Source organism: Cnephaeus nilssonii, assembly GCF_951640355.1.
Source record: "Cnephaeus nilssonii genome assembly, chromosome: 11".
Taxonomy (NCBI): Eukaryota; Metazoa; Chordata; class Mammalia; order Chiroptera; family Vespertilionidae; genus Cnephaeus; species Cnephaeus nilssonii.
Window position 1 is genome coordinate 71,182,806 of NC_137082.1, and position 19,832 is coordinate 71,202,637.

The 19,832-nt window shown below is 41.7% G+C and overlaps 1 protein-coding gene across 6 annotated transcripts in view; it reads left to right on the forward strand.

Moving 5' to 3' along the window:
- The window catches only part of PTPRT (protein tyrosine phosphatase receptor type T), a 932,116-nt gene that overhangs the window by 744,228 nt on the left and 168,056 nt on the right, over positions 1-19,832 (forward strand). For all 6 annotated transcript variants that reach the window (XM_079783687.1, XM_079783689.1, XM_079783688.1 and 3 more), the window contains exon 13: positions 13,130-13,166. In XM_079783687.1, coding sequence (XP_079639813.1) covers positions 13,130-13,166 — 37 coding nt within the window. The remainder of the gene's footprint in view (positions 1-13,129; positions 13,167-19,832) is intronic.

Consider the following 19,832-nt stretch of genomic DNA (forward strand, 5'->3'; position numbering starts at 1 on the left):
TACTGGCTCTGCCATGTTTCCGCTACATGAACTGAATACTAGACTCCAGTTTTCCCATCTGTCACATGGGGATGAGATGTGCCCTCCCAAGCTCACTGTGGTCCTTGCGAGGAGGAACAGTAGGTGTGATTACTCTGCATATTCCTCAGCACCTTTCAAATGAAGGTGTTCCAAACATAAACGTGTGTGCAAATTCAGCATTCATCAAATGTGTCTATATACATACATACACATAAATATTTTAGCATGTGCATATATGCATGTATATATTTGCACCTGTATATATGAATGTGTACCTATTCATATTCAGTTAAAGCAAAGTTTTAAAGTAGCTTTAGAATCTAAATGGAAGAAAAGTTATCATTGCACCAGAGGCCTAGTATAGGTAGTTAATGAAATAGAAAACTCTCTCTTACTCTTGATTTTCCTGGAAGCCAAGGCAAAAAGGAAGGGGCATATGGCAGGTTAGCATAGCTTCGCTTACCAGATAGAAAGAAGGTTACGTATTTTTCATGAGAGATCCCAGAAGGGGGATTTATCATATATATGACATCATAGAAATATATATATAGAGAGATTGATGGCCCCATCCAAACATATATATGACATCATATACATATATATAATGTATACATATGTATGTGTATATGTATGCATGTGTGTGTGTGTGAACATATATAGGGGGCCCTGAAGAGAAACCAGGTAGTATCATAATACCAAGTTTTATCAAACACCCCATCAATGTTATAATACAATATTAAACTAGAATTTAATGGAGCCATTTATACTCAAGGACTCTGTTTCTTGTGCTATATAATGGCCTTGATGCTATTAATTAATGCCATTACATAAGATTAATGAATCTCAAGTTTCTTTCCCCTCAGAATTTTTAATGAATATGCTTAGTATGGAGTCTTTCCTATTTTCCTATTGCATAGATTGGTGCTGACCATCTATATGAACTTACACAAGTGAATTTGACTCTCTTGAGTCTCATTCTCATTTGGACAATTTTAATGTCCTTAGTATCAACTTTATAAAATGTTTGTAAATATTAAATGAGACGATGTATAAAAAATTCCTATTATGGTGATTGGTGGGCAATAAACATTGCCAGCTATTATTACTAGAATATCATAAATGGTTTATATGAGGCAGAGTGTGGAGGTGCATGAAGGAAAAAACAAGCAAAATCTATGGTGCACAGAGATTTTTAACCTATCAATCAAATTTGAATAGACTGTGGGCAGGATGCAGGAGGAGGGAATTCAGGGAGGAGAAATAAAATCAGTGAAGTCCAGATGTGCAGAGATACCAAGTGACACCCTGGACCCATTGAGGAGAGAAAAATTTTAAAGGAATGTTGGGAATGTTGTACTTGTAGAAAGACAGGTGGAGAAGTGAGACAGTTCTTCTGTGGGCTCTTCCCAGAGGTTGAATTTTGGTCAAGTTCCATCTTTACATTGTTCTTCCCTCCAAAAACATTCCTAAGTCTTTACTATCTCAGAAGGGTGGGTTGGCCAAAACACTTCAACTTCTATATCCATCCAGTTGTCACCAAGTTTTTCTGGTTCTGCACTCTAAATTTCTCTCTAATTCATATATTTTTCTCATCTTCAGTGTACCATTATCTCTTGCCTGGGAAACCCCAACAGCCTCTTAATTTGTCTTACCAAATCCATCCTTCCTTGTCTCAAACCCATTCTCCAACAAGAAGTGTAAATCGGTGTTATATGTATCTTCATTTCAAGAACCAAGAAACCAAGCTGGATTTGAGTCTGTGCATGTAAAAATGCTCTCATGGTTCTATTCCCGGCCAGAGCACATACCCTGATTGCAGGCTCAATCCCCAGTGTGGGGTGCACAAGAGGCAACTATTCAATGATTCTCATCACTGATGTTTCTGTCTCTCTCTCCTTCTCCCTTCCACTCTGAAATCAGTACAAATAGATTTTTTAAAATAAAATAAATAAAAATGCTGCCAGGCAGTCCTGTGCATTCAGTGCCATGCTTCCTGCTGAGTCATAACCCCACAAAGTGGAATCTGACTTGACTGAAACCAGCAGGCATCCCTAACAGACTTCAAATCCCCGACACATCCATATTTTTTTCTCTTTCCCACCACACGTGGCCAGCCTCCATCCCCCTCTCAATCTTGAAACACCTGCTGGCCCTGCCATTAGCATCAACAAATAATGAAGAGCTGTACTAATAACAATTATCATAATAAATTGGCCTCTGATTACATCTGTCACCTGAGAATTCCAAAGACTTTACAAACATCAATTAGTAATTACAGCTCAAAGGATGCTCACAGAGAGCAGGGATCATTGAGGTCAGAGAGGAGCTGTGCAGGGAGGCATGCAGGGCAGCTCTCACTGAGGCTGGCTTAGACCTGGGAGTCACCAGTCCCTGGTGCAAGGTCTAAACCTCTCTCCACAAGGTTCAGAAGAACCGCACGTCTGACATCCCAATTAGGGGATAATTTGTTCAGCTGTTCTCCTGCTCAGTCCTGGTGCTGTGGATGGCAAGCATAAAAAGTAGTTTGGAAAGGGAGCTTACAGATTGTGCAGTTTTCTTCTGTTGGAGAAAAAGAAACTGAAGTCCAGAGTGGGGAAGTGAGCACAACGATGATGATGACAATGATGACGAAAGTCCAATAATCATTTATTAAGCGCTTGCTCTGAGTCTGTGGGGGGATACACGGATAACTAAGATACAGTTCCTGCTCTCAGGGAACCCAAAGTCCAGTGGGAAAGACAGTTATGAAAGCAAATATGCACAAAAAACTGTACCATAAATCCCATTGGTGGAATACTCAGTGTGCAGCTGGAAGCTTAGGGTGAAGGGGATGAGGGAGTGCTTAGCAAAAGTCTCATAGAAACAGTAACATTTGAGCTGCATATTGAAAGATAAGTGGGTATTTCCCAGGCAGACAACAGGGCAGAGGACATGGCGTGTGCTGCATAGGGAGATCCTGGGCAGAGGCCCAAAGGTTGGGAAGAAGGGTTGGGGTTGGTTCCAGGATCTAGAGAGAAGGCCAGACAGAGACAGAGACCAGATAAAGGGGGGTAGGCCTTGCATGCCATGCAAAAAGCTTGGAATTTATTTTGTTGAATACAGAAAAAATCATCTTGTCAATGATCCTAATATATATTTATTACAATAATAAAACTATTCGTGTGTAGTCTTTGCAACTTTCAGACACTTGTTCAAAATTTTGTTCAACCCAGAGAGATGTGCCGAAGGTGTTGCTACTATTCTGTAGATGAGGACACTCTAATTTTTAAATTTTTTTTATTTTACAAAATTGAGAGATTCATATGTGTTTTATTTCCCCTTCTTATAGAAAAGATAAAATACTGTAGATACCTGGAAATCACTCTTTTATTTGTTCATAGAGGACTCCCTCATTTTTTTATAGCTTACATAGTATTCTATTATGTAGATACTAGAGGCCCGGTGCACAAATTTTGTGCATGGGGCGGGGGGCGGCGGGGGGGGGGCGGTCCCTCAGCCCAGCCTACACCCTCTCCAATCCGGGACATCCCTCTTACAATCCGGGACCGCTGGCTCCTAACTGCTCACCTGCCTGCCTGCCTGATCACCCCTAACCACCTCTGCCTGCCAGCCTGGTCACCCCCAACTGCTCCCCCCTGCCAGCCTGGCCCCCTCAAGTGCTCCCCTGCCAGCCTGGTTGCCCCCAACTGCCCCCCCTGCTGGCCTGGTCACCCCTCCCTGCCCCCCTCTGCCGGCCTGGTCATCTCTCACTGCCCCCCTGCTGGCCTGGTTGCCACCAACTGCCACCCCTGCCGGCCTGGTCACCCCTCACTGTCCCCCCCCCCCCCCCCCCCGCCAGCCTGGTTGCCCCACATAGCCTGCTGTTCAGTCATTTGGTCGCCTCTCACTAACCCCCCTGCTGGCCTGGTCACCCCATGCAGCCTGCTGTTTGGTCGTTTGGTTGCCCCTTACTAAACCCCCTGCCAGCCTGGTCGCCCCACACAGCCTGCTGTTCAGTCGTTTGGTCATCCCTCACTGCCCCCCCTGCCGGCCTGGTCGCCCCACGCAGCCTGCTGTTCAGTTGTTTGTTCATCCCTCACTAACCCCCATTCTGGCCTGGTTGCCCCATGCAGCCTGCTGTTCGGTCGTTACTGTGAGGGCATCCTGACCAATTTGCATATTACCCTTTTATTAGTATAGATACCTTAATTTATTCAGTCACTCTCACAGGTGGACATATAGGTTGTTTAAAATATTTCTCAATCACAAACATTTCTGCAATAAAGGAATGTGTACATATGTATTTCGTATTGTTGGAAGCGTGTCAGATAACATTCCCAGAATAGGGATGGTTGGATCAAAAGGTGGACAAATAGGTAATCTTCATAGATATTTCTAAATCCCTGTCATAAGGGTTGACTCAATTTTCATTTCCTCTAGCAGTGTTTCAGACTAACTGTTTCTCCACAACCTCGCCAGCAGTTTGTGGTCGAACTTTAATTTTTGACAAAGTTACACATAAGACAATTTTTTAAATTGATTTCAGAGAGGAAGGGAGAGGTAGAGAGAGATAGAAACATCAATGAGAGAATCATTGATCAGCTGCCTCCTGCAAGCCCCACACTGGGGACCTAGCCTGCAACCCAGACATGTACCTCACCAGGAATCGAACCATGACCTCCTGGTTCATAGGTTGATGCTCAACCACTGAGCCATGCCTGCTGGGCTAGACATTTTATCTCAATATAGTAATAATCCCCCTTCTGTTATTGAAAGTGAAGTCAACATCTTCTCATGTATTTAGGAGACCTTTTATATAACTTTAATTACTTGTGTATGTCTTTTGCCCAATTTTCTATCATGATTTTTACCTCCTTATCCTTAATTTTTAAAAGCTATTATTATATCAGGGATATTAATTCTTTGTGATATATGTTGCAATTTTATAGACTTTGCTTATAGTGTTTTTGACATGCCAAAAAAAAAGTGAGAGAAAGAAATATATGGAGCCAAGTGCTTTTATTCCCTCCCCCACCCCCCCTTATTGGATACAGATTTTGAGTCACAGTGAAAAAGCCTTTTCTTACACCAAGGTTATAAAGGAATTCACTCATATTTGCTTCTAGACCTTGAAAAGTTTAAATTTTTTTACATTAATTTTCTGATGTTTGGTATTTATTTTGTATATGATGTAAAGTGTGTATCTAATAATATATTTTTTCTCAAATGTCTATTTAGTTGTCCTAGCAACATTTATTAAAAAGTTCATCTTTACCCCTGATATCTGAGATGCCACTTTTCTATTTTAAGTTTTTGTGTGTTCTTGGGTCTTCCTATGGATTTTGCATTCTATTCCACCAGCCTGTTGCCTATTTCCTCACTAGTCCCATACTGTTGAAATTATAGAGGCTCCGTGCTTTAATATCTGATAGGGTGGGTCCTCCCCCCCCCCCCCAACTCAATTTTGCCTTTCATGATTTCATAGTTCTTGCATGTTCACCTTTCATATAAGCTTTAGTGTCAACCTATCCATCTCCATAAAAAGCCTATTACTAATTTTACTAGGATTGCATTAAATTTATGCATTAATTAGGGTGAACTGACATCTTTAAGATGTTGAATTATCCTAGTTGAGAACAGAGGATATTTTTGTACTATTTGTTCAAGTCTACATCTGTGTTTTTCAGGGGTGTTGTAAAGTTCTCTTCTATAAGTTTCAAGTTTGTTACCAAGTATTTAATCTTTGTTGCCATTGAAATTGAGATTTGCTTCCATGATGTCCTTAGACTGATTATATGAATACTGTTCACTTTGTATGTTAATTTTATATCCTGTTACCTTGTATTATTGATTCCCTATGGGTTTTCAGATATACTGTTAAATCAGTTGCAAACAGAGATAGTTCATTTTCCATAGTGTATGCTTCTAATTGATTTCTCTTATCCACTTGCACTGATTAATCCTTCCAGTACAATATAAAGGGGGAGTGGACATAAAGGACACCCTACTCTTGTTCTTAATCTTAGTGGTTATGCCTTGACTAGATCCCCACTAAATAAGATGCTGGTTTTAGGACTAAGATATATTCTTATCATGTTATGAGAGTATCCATCAATTCCTATTTTCTTGAGTTTTGTTTAAAATCAGGAATGGGTGTTAAAATTGTGCCCAATGCTGTTTTGCATGAGTAGAGGAAGTGTAATTTTCTCCTTTGATCTATTAATATGCTATATTATAAGAATGGATTTCTTTTTTTATTTTTATTGATTTCTGAGAGGAAGAGAGAAAGATAGAAACATCAATAATGAGAGACAATCATTAATCAGATTCTCTGCAAGCCCGCAACTGGGGATCCAGCCCACAACCCGGGCATATACCCTAACCGGGAATCAAACGGTGACCTCCTGGTTCATAGGTTAACACTCAGCCACTGACCCACACCAGCTGGGCTCTAATATTCTTAATAATTTCTCATATTATAATCGTAGAATGTCACTTATAATATTTCTGCTTTATGGGACATTACAATGCTTTCTTAATTATCTCATCTATGGTCAATTTTTGTGACTGTTTCAGAAGCTCACAAGAAGTTTTTCCTCTATTATCAGGCTGTAGGATTTGATACATATCCACAGATCTGCTTAATTATTATAGCTCTTCTATATCTTTGGCTATTTGTTTGCCACTTGATGTTAATTATACTGACAGTAGTTTTCTTATTCTCTTGCATCTCCTGTAGTTTCTACTTCCTAAAGGTGACTTTTGTGGGTTTTGGTTCATAGATATTCATGGATGTTATATTTCTTGTTAATTGTGGGTTCCAGCATGAAAAAGTGTCCTTTGTTATGTTTAATGTGTTTTAAATGGCATTTTACTCTGTTTGATACCAAGATCACTACGGCTGCTTCTTTTTTTATTTTATTTGCCATTTATAGTTTCTCTCATTTCTTTATTGTTGCCTCCTTTTCGAATTACTTTATTTTAGGTGTGACTTTTATAGAGAGCAGAAAGTTAGGTCTTGCTTTATGAGACAATTTGAAATCTTTTTCATTTAATTATATGAGTTAAACCTATTCACTTTTGTTGATATGATTGATATAGTTAGTCTAACTCTGTTATATGTTGTGTATATCATAATTTACTATTATAATTTCATAATACATGCTAGGGTATCTTACTCTTTTATTTTAAAATTTATTTTTATATTTACTAGTAGCATTTTTGTTCTAGTAGTTATCTTTGTGCTTAAACTTTTCAATTCTTTTAATATGCTCTTTCCTTATTTAATTTTATCCTATCTAGTTTGTCAGCATTTTTTCCAGCATTAAATACAATAATAAAAGCATAATATGCTAATTAGACCGGATAGCCAAATGACCTTCCGGACAAAGCCGGGGCTGCAAGGGCCGAGGCAGCCACAGCAGCTGCAAGGGCCAAGTCCCTTGCACGAATTTTGTGCATCAGGACTCTAGTGGAGGTATAATTAACAAATAAAAATTATAGACATTTAAGTAATTTGGAAAACTATAGAATGACTGTGGGAACAGGGCTAAATCCCATATTAACTGGGGCAGCTCAGTCTTAAGGAAGACAAAGGCATGAGTTAGAGTAACTGGAAACTATGAGATCAGGGCTAACTCCTATTAAGTAGGAGAGTAGAGTAAGAATTGTGTGTATTATACAGGTAACTAGTGATTCTTACCAGGTTGGCAATAATACTTAACCTAAGTCCTCTGGATAATAAACAACAGCTATTGTAAGACCCTTAATTAGAGACATCCTCAAATTTCAGAAAGTAGTCAAAAGATAGATATGTGGATGGATAGATGGATGGATGGATGGATGGATGGATGGATGGATGGATGGATGGATGGATGGATAGAACTTGGCCTAGTCTCAAAATGGAGGTTATGAGTAAATAAGGGAGTATAGGTGTGACACATTATGAAAAAATAAGGTAAGTAATAGCTTACTAAAAGAAGAAAAAAAGCTACTTTTGTGGAGTAAAGTGATATGGAGTGAGAATAGTTATCTAATGCTGTCACCAGTATTAGAAAATAGTGTTTGCAGCTCTAGCTGGTTTGGCTCCATGGATAGAGCGTTGGCCTGTGGAGTGAAGGGTCCCAGGTTTGATTCTGGTCAAGGGCACATGCCCAGGTTACAGGCTTGATCCCCAGTAGGGGGCATGCAGGAGGCAGCCCATCAGTGATTATCTCTCATCATTGATGTTTCTCTCTCTCTCTCCATCTCCATTTCTCTCTGAAGTCAATAAAAATAGTGTTTGCATGTTCATGAGGACAGTGTACTGAAAGAGCAGGAGTACTGCCAGTAGTTGAAACCAGACTCAACATTTGAGAACTTGAAGCAACCTTACAATATCATGCCTACTCGGCCAAAACGGCCTTCTCCATTCCTTTCTCTGCCATTTGATTGATGGGGAAAGTGAGCACAGAGAGGGGCAGTGACTTGCTTAATATTGCCCAGCACTAGCAGGGCCTTGAGTAGAAGCAGGTCTGAACAGAAGCACAATAGTGAGGTCATTATATTTTACCCCAAGGTGATATATACCTGTGTGCAGATTTGCAAGTCTGGCATAGGATGTGGGTATGAATGAGGTTAAAATTATGGGGAAGCTTGGCTGTCCTGGCTTAGTGATTGAGCGTTGACCTATGAACCAGGAGGTTACAGTTCAATTCCCAGCCAGGGCCCATGGCCAGGTTATGAGCATGATCCCTAGTGTGGGGCATGCAGGAGGCAGCCAATCAGTGATTCTCTTTCATCATTGATGTTTCTATCTCTCTCTCCCTCTCCCTTTCTCTCTGAAATCAATAAAAATATTTTTCAATTGTTAAAACAATAAATTTTAAAAAATGATGGGGAAATGAAATTGTGTTGTACTGTGGAGATAGAACAGAAAATGTGAAATGTTTCTCCTCTTTCCAAAGCCTTACTCAATCCAAGCGCACAAAAAAAAATAGTACTCATTTCCTATTTATGGAACTGATTGGGGACTTTTGGCATGTGCATACTGGCCAGACTTCCCATACAATAAGATGCAAAACTTCAAGCATGTTCCAGACTTGCTTGCTAACGGTTCAGTCACCCAGAAGGTCAAGAGATTGACTCAGGACTTTGTTATTCTGTACTTGTGTCTAACCAACAAAGACAAATTGGTTATAGAATTAAAAGTGTCAGGAACTTGGAAGAAAGAGTACATGTCAGTGTCATGTTTGTCAGAGCCAGGGAGAGTTAAGCATAATCAGACATGCACAAGATTTTAGAGAACAGATTTTAAGAGATGCGTGGTGGAGGAGGTGGTGTTGGGAAATGGCCCAATTTCATGCATCAACTGTGGAAAGGAAGATGATGCTAATGAGAATTAGAAAGTTCTCTCAAATGACCTAGTGGGGAAGAGAAGGTAGTAAGTAGAATAAACCATAGCAGCTACTCAGGATTCCCTTTGGTGTAACACACTTTAAACTTTATCTTAAAGTCTAGATAGATGATAGATAGATAGATAGATAGATAGATAGATAGATAGTCAGAAAGCAGGTTAGTGGTCACCTTTGCAGGATGAAGTGACTCAGGGGAGCATGGATAAGCTTCTGAGATGCTGGCAATGTTGGGTGTTTATATCTAGGTGCTGGCCATCAATGTGCATTTACTTGTGAGAATTTAGCAAATAGTGTTTAAGATCATTATAACCATCTACATACATGTTATACTTCAAACTGATTGTGCAACAATTTTTAGGATTTAATATATTTCCATCAGAACTTATTTTTTTAATACTTATATCTGTCTGTTCGTTGTTATAAAAATTGTACTTTTCTTTATTCATTAATTTCCTTATGTGTACTATTCCTACCGACTGTGTGGGTAGGCCACAAATTCCTTTATCATGTCTATAGGGCTAGATAGATATGGTGCTAATCATTGTCACGTTTATAAAAACACCAGAATCAACATCTTTGAATATTAAGGTGATTCACTGAGAATAGATTCTTAGAGGTAAAGAGATTAGATTGATTCTCTTTCAAGTCTAGACACATAGTTACAAATCATCCCCAACAGTGTTGGCTCATCAAACCCTTGCCCACAGTTATATTCAGCTATCATGCACAGAATTGGCAAGATTTCTAATGTAGTATTTACAAAATATTTTTTTCTTTGTCTTAATATGAAGTGGGTGGTCCTGCTGACCATCTCTGGTCCCTTAGCACCCCTCCCATGAGACTCAACTTCTCATTGATGATCATTATGGTACATGACGATTAGCAGATCTTCTTCAGTTCTCTGCAGTTGTACTTTCCTTAACTATCTCAGGCTTCAGTTCACTGACCTTTTAACCAAAGAACAAAAATGGAAGCTAAGAAGATTTGAAGAAGTTTGCTTCTTCTCCAAGCATGAAAACAACAACAAAAAAAAAAAGTTTGATAATCTTTTTCATCATTTTTAAGTTTTAACTCATTTGTGATGTAGCTTTTTTGGCATCTTATGTAGAGTGTTCTACTCTATTTCTATATTTTTATCAGTCATTCTCCCTTTTCTCCATATTCTGAATGTGTTCATTAAAAAAAACATTTTTCTTGAAATATAACATACTTCAAATATCATATGAATGCCTCAAATGAATACTTCATATATTAAAACCATAATGTGTCATATTCTTTTCACAAATCTGCATTTTCCATTTTATAAAATAAAACAATTATTTATTTTAAAAAGGAACACTTTCGGTGTAAAAATAGGGAGGAAAGAAAACACTTGTCCCAAAGAACAAGTCATGTCAACCCAACCTTCTTTCTTTAAGGGAGTTCTTGGGCTTATAGATTAGAGAAATACAATAGACAGGGAATCAGTCTCTGAAGTAAATTTGACCCTATTCCAAAGTTTTTTTTGTGGGAAAATGTAGTACTAACACCTGAGTGACAAAGCACTTGGGGAGGTGAGTAACTAGTTCTATACTGGTGAACAGATGAATGCCAACCTGGAAGAAATATTCTGGTATATGCCACAGAGCTCTACCATTGGTCTTTTACAGGTTTCTACTTAATTAGTTATCTGGATGAAGTTCGAGAAAAATTATGCCCCAAAACTTGCAGATAGTGGAGGATATGGTGATAGGTTGTAGTAATCGGATGAGTCAAGGAAGATGGAAGGTAACAGTGGATGTGACTGTACTTGAGTTTCAGAAATGCAACCACATCTGTAGGTGTAGAAGCAGACGGATATATTTTGGTTGGGGGAGGGAGGAAGAAGTTGCAGGTTGTTGGAACATTCACTGTGATCAATTATAAATTAGGATGTTGCTATGCTAATAGAAGCCCTGTGTAAGTAAGGAAAGTAGAAAAAAAGTGACTAGCTAGGTGATCATATGTCGACAAGACCACATGGAGACTGTTGCTTCCTTTTATAGTCCTTTCTCACTAAGAGGGACAACTGGATGTCCTAGGATGAGTGGCTAGGATGATTCAAAGGTCTTAGACTCTTATCATATGAGAAATTGTTGAGGAACAAGAATGTTAATGAACTGAAAGCCATCTTCCAATATACAAACAAGAGCAGACTGCCTGTGGTTTAGGGCAGCGGATGCCAACCTTTTGGACCTCATGGACCACCAGTGGTTAGTGGACCACCAGTTGGCGACCGCTGTTTTAGGGAACAGAATCAAGACCATTGAGGAGTCATACCTGAGTTTAATAGAAGTGACAATTTCTAGCATTCAGAGGTATGCGTAGGTAAAATAGACTCTGCTGTAGACATTAGCATTTCTTCTCTATTTCTGAGTGCATGGAGGACTCCAGCCAGTAACCTCGCTAAAGTTAGGCATGGCCACAGGACTGGTTCTAGCCAATGAAACCTGAGTCAAAACAAAAGTGTGGCTTCTGATACAAAGTGTTGTATGTAAATCAATACTCTTCAGCCTTTTCTTTCCTGCCTCAGTGAACACTGAAGCCTTGTGTTGAAGTGGAGGTGCCAGCCTTTGTCTCTGAGTGACTACAATGATGAGAATCTCCCAAAACCACCACACTGCCCTCCCAGACCCAGCCACACACCTACATTGGACATGTAACTTGAATGGAAAATAAGCCTTTGCTGGTTCTAGCCATTGAAGTTCATGGGTTTTATTATATTTGCATAACCTTTTTTATCCTAACTAACACAAGTGCCTTCAAAATGCAATGGTTCCTTATGAGTAAGCATTAGCAAGGCAAGCATTGTGTTCCTGAGACACACACACACACACACACACACACACACACACACACATTGCATTCTTTGTCTTTTATTTTTATTGTTACACTACATTCAGACTATTGCCGGGGGCGTAACTTAGTGAACTGGAATTTTCAGCTTGTTCCAGGACTTCCTGGGAGATGATCCTAATAAAATAGGCTAAGCTCATTATCTTCTGTAACTCAACTTCATGCTCAGCAACCCCAAAAACTTATGGATCCTGTCCACAGGGGACCAGCCAACAACGATTAGATAGTTCACTCTGCAAAGATTCTATTGCCACATAAATACACACACACACAACATTATCTATGAAAACTGAGGTTCACCAGAGATCTCAGGGCCAAAGTGACTTTTTGAACATGAACTTCTCAGTTTGGATCTTAAACATTCATATTGGCAGGCTACTGCCACGTGTCTGTGTCAGTCTGTGCATATAGATGCATTATTTACCTATAGCAAAGTTTCCCAAAGATGCCCTTTGGTTCCACTTACAAACCCATGGGTTCTCTCAGGAACCCATGCAGCTAAATAAAGCACACCGCATGCCATCATGTGTCCACTTAGTGTTGTTGTGAAAGTTGTTCTCTGGTGGGCAATATCTGATATGTTTATACAGTGGTTTTGTCTGGGGAAGAAGCTTATGAGGTGATGTGAACCAGGAAGTGAAAGGAAGGAAGTGTGTACCTAGACTGAAAAGAAATGAAGAAACAGAATTAAAAAGTGATTCCAATGGGGAGGGAGGGGAGAGAGGAATGGAAAGGACAAATTTAAAATTATAATTAAAAATAAATATTAATGCATATATATGCAAATATATATATTTTTCTTTATATAGCAAACCAAACCCACAACTAATTAACTAGAGCCTTACTTTTGTTGTTCACAGGAGACCAAAATCAACTGCGTTCGTCTGGCTACGAAAGGTATGTTGGCATGTTCTTGTCTGTCTTCAGCCATTCTTTAGTCACTTAAGTATTCCTCCTTCTAGCCACACAGGGAGAGTTTAGGCAACAATAATGAGAAAGAATTGTTATTTTTATTGGAATCATTTGCATCTAGGAATTAATGTATACCTGACTGTGTATATATTAATAACACAGTGCCTAAAGCATAGCAAGAGCTCAGAACATATTTGTTGAATCAATGGATGGATGAACTGGTATAATAATCAGTGGGTAATATAAGTTTACTCAAATATTCTTCTGCTATATATTCTTGAATTTAGATCTTTGTTTATGTTGAAATTTTTAAGCATGTCTATTAAACTGGTCTTATGGGTTTTGTACTTTATTCAATTGGCACATGGCTTTCAAAGATGAGGTGATTACTGTTGACGCCTTTAATAATGAGAAAAGAAACATGGCTTTGTTTTGTAGTTGGCATTTTCAACACTTCCTCCAAAAACTAAGGCAACATTGTTCAGCCTCATCACTTTTTGTTTTCCTAATTATAATTGAATTGTCTGGCTCTTTCAATTGGTACATGTTTCTATTTATTAGTCTTTTTTTAAAAAAAAATCAATGAATAGTTTGTTATCATTTAACCTCTTACAGGGTTGAATGGTTAGATATCAAGTTTATCTTTTTGTTATAGAATTGCTATTTTTAACAGCTATCCTTCCCATATAAAAACACCAAAATTGGGCAATTCTATTTTGTTCCCTGCTTTTATTGACAGCATATATAGTTTTATAGGTTGCTTCCTTGGAGATGACCATTATAAGTATAAATATAGTCATAGATATAAAGTATAGATAAAAACAATGACCCAACCCAACTATATATATATATATATATATATATATATATATATATATATATATGAATATATAGACACATGCACACATACAGAGAAAATGCACAGATATATTGGGGAGGGGAGACAGAGATTGAGATAGACAGAGAGAGACTGAGAGAAAGAGAGAGGAGTAAGAAGGGAAGAAGGGAGGAGGAAGAGAGAGAGAAGAAAGAATATCTATGGTTATTTGGCAAACGAGTCAAGACCAGCCAAGCACGGCTTTTACAACCTTGAAGAAAATAAGATCAATTTGTAGGCAGAACAGAGAAGATGCGAGAGAAAGGAGAAGACAGGGCACTAAGGGCTCATTGTGACAAGAACTCATCCTGATTTCACAGAAGTCATGAGGGGTCGGCATGTCCCTAACTTGTTCCCTCTGAGGAACTCAGGCTACTAGACAGAAAGAAATGAAATGCCCTTTGTGAGGAGGCCAGGAGAACTGATGGCCTGCAAGCAAAAGTGACACAAATCACAGCCTTGCAGACTTTTCCCTGAAGAAAACCAATCATCTGGAAGAGGGACACCATCCATTGGGTAGCTCTAGAGCTCTAGGCGGCGAGCAGGACACCTGGGTGTCTGCGGCATCTGGCTTACACAGGCAGCCGGGAGAGGGAAGGAACTTACGTAGAAACCCTCCCTGTGATGCTGCTCCATGCTTCCCCTCTAGCCTTTGATTTGTAGACAAGGGAGGGTTGATGTGGTCGTTCTGCCCACCACGAAGTATGTGGGCATCTCAGGATACCCTCTGAGACATAGGCCACCTAACAAGTAGTTTGTTGGATCATATCTTAAGAATTGGGAACATGTGACTGGACAATCAGTAGGTATGTATGGGGACTCTGAGAGAGTACGTACCACTGTTTTCCTGGGACGTTGAGGACCCACTGTGCACGCATGCTGCTGCCGAGACACCTTGCTGGTCTGCAGGAAAACTGAGTGGTCTTTAGAGAATAGAAAGCTCTCACCTCTCCTCAGCACCCTTAGGGTTTCTCCTCCTGTTTGACCTATAGGTCACAGTCATCCTTATTGGAATGTGTGCACCTGTAAGGTCTGGAAGGGTAGCAACACATGAATGAATGATATGTGCCCAGCTGACCACACCCTGGCAGAGCTTGGAGGAGTCGGGAGTCAGAGTGGCTCTGAGCAGCCACACCTGAGGTTTCCAGTTCATTGAGGGCCGTCACTGTAGCCCTGAGAGCGGGGCTCCAGCAGCACATGGGAATGGGGCAGGGGGCTGGATGATGTAGAATGCCCTCCACCACGGCTCAGGGAGGGATGCCTGCACAGCACCCATCAGATAAGAGGGCACTTGGTGACTGCAGAGCAAAGACAAGGGAAGGGAACCTGCATTTGGTTAGTGTCTCTCTGTGCCTGGCACTGCTAATGGAGCATCTCAGTCGATTAAAGGCAAACCCCATGTAAATCCATGCACTGCCCGTGGGGACTCTGTATCAGGATCGAAGGCTAGGAATCAATATTTAACCTGTCTCTTTCCTGAATCAAATTTCCCTCTTTGTGGGTTTGCTGAAAACACTATTCTTTTTAATAGAGGAAAATACGATACTGGGAATCCCTCGGGCGCCGGGAGTATGGGAAGTCCCTGTGGCAGATTCCACGGGCCATCTGTTTCCTCCAGGCTCCTCCACCTCTGGCATTACGGCACCTTCCTCAAGTGTCTGCCAGCGGCATCCAGCCCCTGGCGCGTGAGCTTGTGTGCAGGCTCGAGGCCAGGGCTCTGGTGAGAAAGCAGCTGCCTGTGTCCTGTCCCTGCCCGTGGTGACACCAAACAGTGTGTGTGGTTAGCTATGTGAGTCTCGCAGAACTGGAGGGCTGCCACTCCGAACGGAACAGCTCCGAACACACACGCGGGGTCATTCTGACCTGACCCCCCCTCTGTGAGATGCCACACCGTGTCTGCGTGTCAGGTCACTGTGTGTCACTCCAATGGAGTGCTGCCGGTTTGGAGGGTTGCCAAGAAAGGGACCCACATTGGTCTTCTGTGGCTGTTGTACCAAAGGCGCACAGATTGAGTGGCTTAAACAGCAAAACTTACTGTCTCTCCGTTCTGGAGGCTAGAAGTCTGACATCAAGCGTCGGCAGGGTTGGTTCCTCCTTAGGGCTGTGAGGGCAGGATCAGCTCCGGGCCTCTCCCCAGCTTCTGGTCGTTTGCTGACAATCTTTGCGGTTCCTCGGCTTGTAGAAGGACCACTCCAATCTGTGCCTTCACCTTCACATGGCGTTCTCCCTGTGTGCATCTCTGTGTCCAAATTTCTCTGTACAAGAACACTGATCATATTAAAATTAGGGGCCCACCCTACTCCAGTATGTCCTCATCCTATCTAATTACATCTGCAAGGACCCTATTACCAGATAAGGTCACATTCTGAGGTATTGGGTGTTAGGACTTTAACATTTGAATTTAGGGGGGAGTCACTGGTCAACCCCAAATAGGAAGCATGCAGTTAGGGGCATGTCCATGTGGTTCCCACCAGAACCTCTGACTATTCGCCATTCACAGTGCAATCCCATAGCTTTCAAGGGTGGGCAAGGAGCAGGAACCAGCCCTGCCAGAGGGGGGACCTGGCGCGTTACTGCTGCTCCCTTCAGAAGCTGAGTGAGATGAGGCTGCCTCAGGCAGAGGACCCCAAACTGTGGCAGCAGGACCCTCCTCAGACCCGACATGATGATGGAGCATCAGGTGCTGATCCAATCACGGTCTGGGGCCTGAACAGGCTGGGCTTCCTGGGGAAGGAACCAGCACTTCCCTTTGGGAGAAGCTCTGATAAGGAGCTGCTCCATGTTAATCACTAATTTGCCAATCAGGTGTTGCCACGGCGGGAAGTTTCTGGCACACGTAGGCCCTCGAAAAATGCCTGCTGAAATGAGTGAAGGCATCGGAGTCAGCATCTCACTGCAGCAAGGCTCAGAGGCCTTGAGGGTCTCCCTGGATCTTCCTAAAACTCAGCACATCCCATGTAAAGCCATCCCCATCTACCCATTCATAGAACCTTTTGAACATACCTACTGCCAGTGGTTTGCTGATAGACCTGCTCTTTGTCAAAGAAAAGCCCTAATTTGTTGTCTTTGTGGATATTCAGGTGTAAATATCCCCTCCAGGTCTAATTTCACATTGCCAATGGTTTAACAACTTGCTGGCAAAAAAAAAAAAAAAAGAAGAAGAAAAAAGAAATCTTGAATGTTGAACAACCAGCTCTAGACAACTGGTGCAAGCCAGCTCCAGCACAGCAACACCTCTCCCACCGTTTCTATGATATGATATGATATGATATGATATGATATGATATGATATGATAAACTTAAAAGTGTTTTATTTACTGCAAAGTATTTTGGAAATTTTTTTTTTTATTATTACTCATGACTATTATTTCCTCCATGGAGTCAGCTCACTTGATGAGCCAGGCATCTTAAAAAGAACTTAGGATTTTGTGGTGAGCTGGCAATCATGGTTCCTGTTCTTAGCAGGCTCACAGTCTAGTGTGGACACAGACATTATATGGATGCTTTTACAGATAATTGTGACCAGTGCTTCCAGCGAGAATCGGGACTGAAGTTGCCCCATGTAGTCATGGCATGCGTGCCCTGGGCCATCATCTCAGGCTCTGCTCCTTGGGACTGGTGCCATGTAGGAGACTTTTGCCTCCCTGCCCCAGCACCACGCCTTCTCTACTAGCACTGGGATTGTGTAGTACCCAGAGCAAGGGTGGTATCTGGGAGGCTAGCTGACTGAACCTTAAACTATGAGGGGAGCCACCCTCCTGGCCCACCTCTTGCCCTCCCCCACAGGAAGAGCCAAGCGCCCTGTGTTTAGAGAGGATTCAGCTGGTGGATCCACATGTCACGGGGGCAATTTTTATTTATAGAGGCAGATCAGAACCTCAAATTGAAGGTGTGCTAAGGGACTGTGGGGAGGGTGTGTTTGGTATTTGTCAATAGAAGGGTTAACTCTAGGGTCAGGACAGGTTCATCTCAGAAGCCTTGGGGCAGTCTTTTCCATTGATGGGGGCTGTGGTCACTGCCCCAGATTCACATTCTTCTTTATCTGTACCTCATCTGGGGTCTGCTGTCATTAGCTTTGACTTTAGAGGAACCCAGTGGGGAAGTGGAGTTTATCAAAGAGCAGATGAAGAGGAAAGAGAGCAGTCTTAAAACAGCTTCCCTGCAGCAGAGCCTGAGGCAGGGATTTGGTGAATGGGAGGTATTGAGGGAGGGCTCCTGGAAGAAATCTGTAAGTGAAAGAGGGAAGTGAGACTGGGAGTGAGAAAATGCTGAGCAAGAATCTATTCAGGTGGAATGTAAATTTCTCCAGAGTTGTTCTGCCTAGAGACAAGAAGATCAGGATTGCTACCTCCTCCCCCATAGCACACAGTCCTTGGCACCTCCTCTTCTCCTCCCTGCCTCCCTCTCCTGGGTCTCTCAGGTGGCTCCAGGGGAAATGGCACCCTTGAGCCTTGCTCAGGTCTCCGGAGAAGGTCTCAGGTGTAAGCCTTTAGCCTTAACACTCACAGCATCTGGCAGATGGCACACCAACCTGAATAGAAGATCTGGGTACCACAGGGCTCTTATTATGTAAAGGCTGTATTTCATCATTGGGTTGAGGCATAGCAACAAGCCAATGGATTGCCTCAACTCAAGAGCTAAAAGAAAAAGTTAAACGCCCTTTGCTTGGCCCACTCTAGCTCTGGGAATCTGCCCAGAGTTATAGAGAGAGAATTACAGATGGTAGTTAACAAACATTAAGTTTTGGTTTGGAAACAAAAAACTATTAGTCAGACTTTGAAATGGGGGAGGGCACTAAAGAGTCAGGGGGGAAAAAAACACACACAAAAAAACAAAACAAAAAACACACCAATCAATTTAAAAAGGAAGTTTTGTTCTGGCAGTTAAAACAGAAACTGTGAGAAAGGGCAAGTAAGAGGGTGAGAGATACACTTGGACCCATTCAATAATGTTTACATTTGGAAGATGAGGCATGGGCTCAGTTTAGGAACCAGGTTGAAGATGTAAGCTAAACATGCCCCAAAGTGACCCTTAGAAAATGGATCATGTGAAAGTTTGGTGTTGGATACTTAGACTTCCAAGATGCTGAAGCTCCAGTGGGAAATAAAACAACCCTTCCCATGGCAGATGATCATCCCATCTGGTGGAAGATGGTCCAGGCTGCAGCTGCTGCAGGTGATACCCAAATCACTCAATCCAAGTCTTCTGGCTCAGGCATGGCAGGCTAAGGGAGAATGGTTTCTGCTCTGGAGGCTCAGTTCATGAACCATACCAGTCAGCTCCTCTTCTGGGAACTGACGCTCAGTTCCATCCAAGCCCCTTTACCAACTGATTATCTGTTTGCCTAATTCTTCCCCTGCCTCCCTGCGTACAACTTTCCATTCACTTTGCCACTTTCTATTACCCACAGACCCTGCATCCACAAGACTTGTGTGCGTGACCTGGCCACTCCCTGCCCTCCAGCCTCATCCAGGCTTTATGTTCTTATTTACTGCAGACACTCCAGCACACTGGTCTTCTTTCAGTTCTTCAAAACACATCAAGCTCCTTCCTACATCAGGACCTTTGCCCATCCTGCCCCCTCTGCCTGAAATTATTGGGCCACCATATGCATCTGCTTAACAGGCATACATCTTTCTGACTGTAGCTGAAACCTGACTTCCTTATAAAGACCATCCTGACCTCCAATCTAATATATATCCCCAGCATTCTCCACTCTCATTGTACCCAGTACTTTTTTCAAACCATTCATCGTGTTTACTTACATGTTGACT